Source organism: Temnothorax curvispinosus, unplaced genomic scaffold, assembly GCF_003070985.1.
Source record: "Temnothorax curvispinosus isolate PA1 unplaced genomic scaffold, ASM307098v1 QBEX01010588.1, whole genome shotgun sequence".
NCBI classification, from domain to species: Eukaryota; Metazoa; Arthropoda; class Insecta; order Hymenoptera; family Formicidae; genus Temnothorax; species Temnothorax curvispinosus.
Genome location: NW_020220368.1, coordinates 48,229 through 56,616, shown reverse-complemented (window position 1 = coordinate 56,616; position 8,388 = coordinate 48,229). Strand labels below are relative to the sequence as shown.

Genomic DNA, 8,388 nt, shown 5'->3' with positions numbered 1-8,388 from the left:
AATAAACCGGTCACTCAGATTCAGACGCATGTAAGTAGGCACTAAGAAGACTCTTAAAGGCAGGAAGGAAAGATGCTGATTTTATAGTGCCAGGAAGAGAGTGCCAGAAATATATCGACGAAAGCAGAAAAGAATTTCTGTAGGTAGTAGTTTTATGAGCCGGAATGTAGAAAGTTTGAGCAGCCAATGAAGCTAGTCGGTCAGATTGCTTCAGTGACAGATCAGGGGAAATAAACAGCTCACGGAGATACACAGGCGAACTCATATAAAGAATACGATATATCTGACATCCAAGAAAGTACAGCCGCCCATTCTCAACAGTGAGCCACCTCAGTTGACGTCTGTAAGGAGTAATATGTTCATCATATTTTAAATTAAAAATGAAGCGAATACAGCAATTGACAAGACGTTGTAATTTGGTGTTTAACTCTTTACTAAGACTATGATAAACAAGAGAGAGAGAGAAAGAGAGAGAGAAAGAGAGAGAGAGAAAGAGAGAGAGAGAAACGCAGCGTTAATAATATATTTTTTAATTTTTTATTCTAGCAAAAAGTTTAGGCACAACAGTGCCGAATACAGCGACGACGCAGGTAGCGGAAGAAAAATCGCCGCCGCCGCCGCCGCCGCCCGCGCCGTCACTGCCCGCATCGTCGACACCGACACCGGCTCCAGCAGCACCAGCACCGTCACCTCCGCCGGGGTACGTACCGGCACCTTGGCTGAGGTACGTATCGATGCCTCCGCCTCCGCTACCGCCGAAGAAAGAATATGCCAATAAAAAAGTAAGCACACACACACGCACACACACACACACACGCACACGCACACGCACACGCACACGCACACGCACACGCACACGCTCACGCACACGCACACGCACACGCACGCGCACGCACACACACACACACACACACACACACATATATATATATATATAACTAATATACATTTATGTCTAAAAAATAATTATAAAATATTTCTTGTTTTAGCAAATAAATAAAATTGTGCGAAAAGCGGTACAAAAGGACCGGCGCAAGGGTTCTTTAAGATATGCGCCACTGCCGGGGTACGTTTCGGCGCCATCGCCAGGGTACGGCACGTACGGTATGGCGCCAACGCCGGGATACATGCCCGCTCCTTCGCCGGGGTACGTGCCCGCTCCTCCGCCGGGGTACGTGCCCGCTTCTCCACCGGGGTACGTGCCCGCTCCTTCACCGGGGTACGTGCCCGCTCCTCCGCCGGGGTACGTGCCCGCTCCTCCACCGGGGTACGTGCCCGCTCCTCCACCGGGGTACGTGCCCGCTCCTTCGCCGGGGTACGTGGCCGCTCCTCCGCCGACATACGTGTTTGCTCCTCCGCCGGGGTACGTGCCCGCTCCTCCGCCGGGGTACGTTCCGGCAGCCAAAAAAATAGATTGACTTGTAACGTTATGACTGTTCGCCGACGGAAAACTTTGCGCCATTTATATAGACATTGCGTGTGTTTCACAATATTTTATTCACAATCAGTTTCACAATATGTTTTGTATAGATAACCAATATAAATTGAATAAAAAGTTTATAAATCAATACTGTTATTGTTCCCATGTATTATTCCCATAATCCTCTTTTTCTTATGTTTCTTTTTTTTTATTTCTTCTCTTTTTTTCAGTACGTTGGATTCTATATATACATATAAGCAATTCTTACTATTTTGTATGCACAACAATAAATAAATTAAATAAGAAATAGCTTGATCGAAATATGTTATGATATTTATTGTAATATAATTACTTTATGAAAATGAATATTATTAGAGGTGCAAGAGATGCAGTAAATTGCCAAGTGTCTAATAAGTATCCGCGTCAATACAGACTATGTATACTAATTCACATTCTCAATTATGCTACTGTTATTATTTGTCATCAAACAATTATAAACATACACATAATAATTAGATACATATTATATTGTTACACGCCGACGAGCGTTCGCCACACAATTTCTCACTTTCACACTCGCGGCGCGTGTCACGACACTCTCGCACAAATAAGATGACTCGTTTAGAAATCAGTAGCTCTTTATTACGACTCTCGATATAATAGAGGAGCTCGGGACGATACGTCCGAACGAGACGCGTCCCAGAGTAAATCTCTACATCAAGTATAACAGGAAAATCAATAGTTAATTGAGCATCTCGCAATCAATATTAGTAAACAGCATCCGTCGCTAAGGACGGTTCGCGACGCGACATTAAATAACGGGCGACTCGCATATACGCGCGACACGAGGACAGCACGGGCGTAACAATATATATATACGTACATGTGTGCATAAGAATATATGTAATTTATAAAAAGCGGGTGCTTATTAGCCTTGATACGTTACTGCCTTCTGCTACGGACGGCCAGAAAGCATTTTCAGGTTCAAGCCGTATTGCTAAAATCCATAGACGCGGCAACGCCGCGCGGCGTTACCGCGTCTATAGCATATGTCTTTCTACCACCGTGCGTCCGTGTGAGCAATTCAGTGGTGTGTGTACGTGTACGGAGTTTCGCGTTGTCACCACCAGTGGCACCACCTTACGTGCGCGTCGGAGTTCGGCCTTTGCTTTAGTTGACATAACCGACGTCGAGGAAGTTCGGCCTTCGCTTTAGAATCTCCTTAATCGACGCGTTTTTGCACAAAACGACCAAATCTGGCAGAAAAAAGTGTCGCTCTGCCCTGCAAAGCGAGATATTAAATGTAAAAGTTGACAGGAATCAGGTTATAATTCCTGTCATACCGACGAGCTGTAGTCAAATTGTCATTTTACCTGGAAAAAAATTAAATATTCAAAATTCCTTTTAGGGGGTGTTAGGAGCATGTAGAAAAGCTTAACTCTAAGTTGGTGGGACAAAATATGCGAAGGATTTTCCGCCATCTTAAAAAAACAAAAAAAATCGGTTTTTTTGCAATAACTCGGCTCCCTAAAAAGTTACAGAGAAAGTAAGGTGACCAATTTGTAGCTTTTTTTGCGCTCTACAATTTATGTTATATGACTTTTTTTCCTACGATGGATATTTGCCGACATATTTGACGAAAAGGACGAAAATAAATAGGTAATCGATCTTAAATCGCTTCTATCTCGTCTCCTACTACGTTTATCGAAAGAATTATTCTTATAAAACTTGCAGCATTTTTAAAGATCTTTAATGTGATGGGTGACTCGTTGCATTTCGTTGAAAAGAACGCTCTACAGAGCGACGCAAAGTCGCCAGGTCGGCGCGAGCCTACACGCAGAACGCGCGCGATGTAGATCTATGATGCCGCGCGTTCGTGTGTGTCTGTGTGTTGAATCACGTTGAATCACGTGTATCGATTAGTTCAGTTGTGGCGTCGTGCGACAGCAAACGGACGGATATTTCGAAGTGATTTTGTGATTGTAGAATTTTTAAAGTAAAGATGGAAAACTGTTTTATATGCAAAAAAAACTCTCAGTAGTGATATTTATGTTGCGAAAGCAAGAGCAGTACAAAGTCTGTTAACTGCAAGCATGACAAGAGGGGACGTAGAAAATCAACGTTTACTGGAAACGGTTACTGAAATTCGCGTGCATTCAATGTGCCGTAAGTATGCAGATGTAAGAGCGTCTGCTGCAGCTGCCAGGCGAAGTACATCTGCTGCTAATGAAGTCGAACAACAACCGCCAGTAGTTGTGCCTGAAGTGACTACTTTTGACTTAAAAAATAATTGCTTATTTTGTGCTGAAAAAATCTGTGAACAATCGAGTAAAGTACGTTCTGATTGACGAATAAATATTCGTTCAGTACTACGTCAGACGACAAAAGAGACTGTTAAGAATATTCTTGAACACCGTCAAGATGAATTTGCGCGTAAAATCCTTGAACGAATCAAGTACATACCTGATCTCGTTGCCGCGAGAGCTCGGTATCATGCTCCATGTGCCGGTCGTGTTTTCCGTGAAGCAACTCCGAAGGTTGGAAAGGGACGACGTACTGGCAAAGTAGACGATTGTATGGAATACATTTATTCATTCCTACTTAAGAATTCTAACGAGTGTCAGTTTAAATTGAGCGATTTGATGGCGACAATTGAAGGGAATTATAAACTAGACGTGAAAACCGTTAAGAAGAAGTTGCAGCAAAAGTTCGAAGAGGATATTTTTATTATAGACCAACGTAATCGTGAGTGCATAATTTGCTTCAGAAATATTGGTTACAAATTACTCGCGGACAGGTGGTATGAAGAAAAAGAAACCGATCCGCGACAAGAAAAACTGCGAGTCCTTCGAGAAGCTGCAGCAATAATCCGCGCGGACATAAGATCTACTGTTTACGAAACCGAGTGTTATCCCCCGTCGGATGGTTTCATGAAAAATGCTCGCGATGATGTTCCTGCATCTTTACAATGTTTGCTTTCGGAAATCATCACTAAAGATAAGCGTGGTTGTGAAGAAATGTGGCAAAAAAAATGCATCTCTATTGCTCATGCAATAATAACAGCCGTGCGCTCACGCTCTTTTCTATCTCCTTTGCAAACAGGAGTCGGAACTTATTTGTACAAAAAATTCGGGTCCAGAAATCTCATAAACATTATCAGCTTTGGGATTTTCTGTTTCGTACTTTGAGATTCAAAATTTTGAACGTGCAAATATAAGCCGACCTCAGAGCAACGTGTTGGAGAATTCGTTTTGTCAATTTGTCTTCGATAATGCAGATTTTAATATCAACACAATCGACGGCCACGGAACCTTCCGCGCAATGAGGGAGGGGATACATTGCGTCACACCCAACACAGGTATCGAACCAGAAAAAAGCCGTTTCGCGCACTTTTGAAGACACATCAGCTGCAGACATTGCTCAGTTAGGAAGAATTGAAGTACTCAGCTATGTCAAACAGAAATCAGCAAGATTGCTGACAATCAACGTTGCAGACATCGATGCTCTTCGTCAACTATCATCAGATATTATACTAACTACACCTGACGTAATATGGCTATACGGAAAATTGTCATGCCGCCCAGAAATTCCGGGCTGGAACGGGTTTATGGAGCAAGTGACAGCTGATAGTGAATATCATCGCTTACGAATAAATGCACCTCTGTCAGATTATGACACAATTTATACATCGCTCATGGAGGCCCAAAAAAGATGCACGCAAAGCCATCAACAGACATGCATCGTAACATTCGATCAGCCGCTGTATTGGAAGGCAAAAGATATCGCTGAGGCTATGAAAGACGATTTCAAAAATGTGGTCGTAAGACTTGGAGGATTTCACTTACTAATGGGAGCTACTTGGGAGCAATTGGGAACATAATGTCAGGGAGTAGCATTGAACAACTATTTAATTTGATTTAAAATTGCGTTGAGAAAATTCTTTCCGGTCATGCTTATTCATGAGCGATTCGCGCCCACTTCTGAACGCATTTGGCTTTGACAAAAGTTCTATTTGATTTAACGGAATTCAGCGATGAAGAACGGGATGTCATGGATTACTTCATTGAAGGCATTGATAGATCCGATATATTGCAAGCAAGTGAAAGTGAACTCATTCAAAACGTTGAATGAAAATTAGCCAAAAAATTGCGAGAAGTTGAACAAATCAGTCTTACCGCGAAGCTATGGGTTCAATACCATTGTATGGTTACCTTAGTAAAACAGTTCATACAGGCTGAACGATCCGGCAATTGGAATTTGCATCTCGACACGATTCAGAAAATGTTGCCCTATTTCCATGCCGCAGGTCATTTTCTCTACGCCAAATCGGCTCACCTGTACCTACAAGACATGCGACGTCTTAGCGAAAAAATGCCTGCTGAAGAGTACGAGAAATTCATAAACGGATACTTTACTGTTGGCAACGAGTGCTCATAAATTCAAACACTATCCTCGCGGGCGAGTAAAGGGCAACGTGGGGTACAAGTATCAATATGTAATCTCATCGTTGATGTCGACCGGATCTAAGAAGAAAAAATCCGGAAAGGGATTATTTGCACCTCGCGCAATGACGCTAACCGATAATAAGATCGACTACGTGCACTGGGATGTCCCCAACGAGCTGGTGGATCGTCTGCGATTGCTCGACGCTTTGCGTCAAGCTGGCAACAATGCCCACGACAACGAGATCATGTCGATCATCGAGGAACTTCGCGAAGCCGGGCTTATTATAAATTAAACGGTGCGACAGCGATCCGTTCAATCAGCGTTGAAATGCCGATCAACAAATTTGGATTGTTCGAGCACAGCGGAGACGCGACAAATGCCATTTCGTACCATCGGTGGAGCGGATTAATGAGAAATTTCGTGCGCCATAACGCTCTGTGTCGCACCGCCACGGACTTTAACGCAAGGTCGCGCAAGATTAGTCGCGTAGCGCAACCTGAGACTGACGGTGACGCGGTTAACAAACTATACGTTAATCAATTCTTTAAAATGTTGAACAATCAACGAAAAGAGTCAGACGAGAAGCTGACTGCGTTCGAGAAAGATCTGCAAGCGTTACAAACTGCGATAAATGCGCTTCGGCGTGCGAATATCGTTGAATCAGACGCGACAACGAACAACAATGGACAAACGGTTCAACAGAAACGACTATCGAAAGGCGACGAGTGAAGAGAAGCAACGGTTCATTAACGACGACAAGAAACAGCAACAAACGATTCGAGAACGGTTGTCGGACGGCTGTCTAACGGTTCAAGAACGGTTGTCGAACGGTTAAAAAACAGCTCAGAAATGATTACGAGCGGTTTAGAAACAGCTGCGAACTACGCGGAGACAGGAAAGGCTACAAACGGCTAAAGAACGTCGACGACGACGACGACGATGAGTGGTAAAAAGCAGTTAACTGACGACGACGAACGACAACGAACGATTCACGAATGGTTCAGAAGCGGTTACGAACTGTTCAGAAGCGGTTATGAACTGTTCAAAAACTGCTACGAACAATGCACTAGAAGCAGAAACAGCAACAACGAAACATGAGACCGTTAAAATCGACCGATGCGGATAAAAATATCGAAAAGCGACGGTTGGTGGACGAATTGCGCGCACCAACAAGAAGAAATTTTCCCCGCAGACACGTCATAGTGCGAGGGTATGACGATCTGTGGCAGGCTGACATCGTCGAGATGTGTCCGTACTCGCGTTTCAACGGAGGCTACCACTACATACTCACCGTCATCGATGTCAAGTACGCGTGGGCCGTGCCGCTCAAAGGTAAAGGCGGCAGCGAGACAGCCGACGCTATCGCTGAGATAATTCGACGCAGCGGGAGGTGCCCTAATAATCTACAAACCGACATGGGGAAGGAATTTTACAACACCGACGAGCAACGTCTTGTGAGAAAACACGACATCAATCATTATTCCACGTATTCGGTGTTGAAGGTCGTCGAGCGATTCAATCGTACGTTAAAGAACAACATGTGGAAGATGTTTACGCTCAACGGAAATTACAAGTGGGTCGACGCGTTGCCGCGACTCGTGTCGGATTACAACGCGCGCAAGCATTGAACCATCGGCATGCGACCCTTCGACGTTACCCCCGCGAAAGCCGATAGACTCTTGGCTACGGTGTACAGCGCGATAAAGATCGCGGGTCCGGCAAAATTCAAAGTGGGTAACTCGGTGCGCGTTAGCAAATACAAAACAATTTTCGAGAAAGGCTACACACCGAATTGGACCACCGAGGTGTTTAAGATCGTTAAAGTGCAGCGTACCGATCCCGTAACTTATCTACTCGAGAACTATCGCGGAAAATCCGTCGCTGGGGTGTTCTACCAGCACGAGTTGCATCGCGCGACTTATCTGGACGTGTATCTCGTGCAGAAAGTACTGCGCAAGAGGGGTGATGAGGTTTACGTAAAATGGCTGGGATTCGATGGATCGCACAACTCATGGATACACAAGGACAATGTTATTTAATTCGTTTAAACTGTATTTTTATTCTTAACATAAAAAAATATGCAATATGTAATATGTAATATGTAATACATGTAAAATGTTTGAAATATGAAATACATATAAAATACGTAAAAAATATGAAATACACATGTAATATCTTTATTGATATTTTTTCCAATGTAATATAATACTGTAATATAATACTTACAATACGTTACGTTATACTACATTCATACATTCGTACGTTATACGACATATATACGTTATACTGCTCTATTATATATTATGTTACATATACTACTGCATACGTTATACTATTACATACATGCATACATACATGCATACATACATACATACATACATACGTTACAAAGGTATTCGGTAATGTCCCCACGGTAATGTATCGGTCGAATCTGGTATAACGTATCGCTTATCGTCGTACGGACTCAGAGCGATTTTTGTTTCGGACACGGTGTACACCTCGTGCGACTTCGATCGTATACA

At 43.4% G+C, this 8,388-nt stretch overlaps 2 protein-coding genes across 2 annotated transcripts; both read left to right on the top strand.

Annotated features, from left to right (window-relative positions):
* Positions 1-6,960: 6,960 nt before the first annotated feature.
* LOC112460478 lies at positions 6,961-7,494 on the top strand. The gene has a single exon (XM_025025161.1). It carries the CDS (start codon positions 6,961-6,963, stop codon positions 7,492-7,494), a length of 534 nt encoding a protein of 177 aa, XP_024880929.1.
* Positions 7,495-7,503: 9 nt separating this feature from the next.
* LOC112460477 lies at positions 7,504-7,905 on the top strand. Its single transcript, XM_025025160.1, has one exon. It carries the CDS (start codon positions 7,504-7,506, stop codon positions 7,903-7,905), a length of 402 nt encoding a protein of 133 aa, XP_024880928.1.
* Positions 7,906-8,388: the final 483 nt, after the last annotated feature.

Bases quoted from the DNA above. Each gene is read 5' to 3' on its own strand.
- LOC112460478 (XM_025025161.1), top strand. From the start codon at position 6,961: ATGAGACCGTTAAAATCGACCGATGCGGATAAAAATATCGAAAAGCGA.
- LOC112460477 (XM_025025160.1), top strand. From the start codon at position 7,504: ATGCGACCCTTCGACGTTACCCCCGCGAAAGCCGATAGACTCTTGGCT.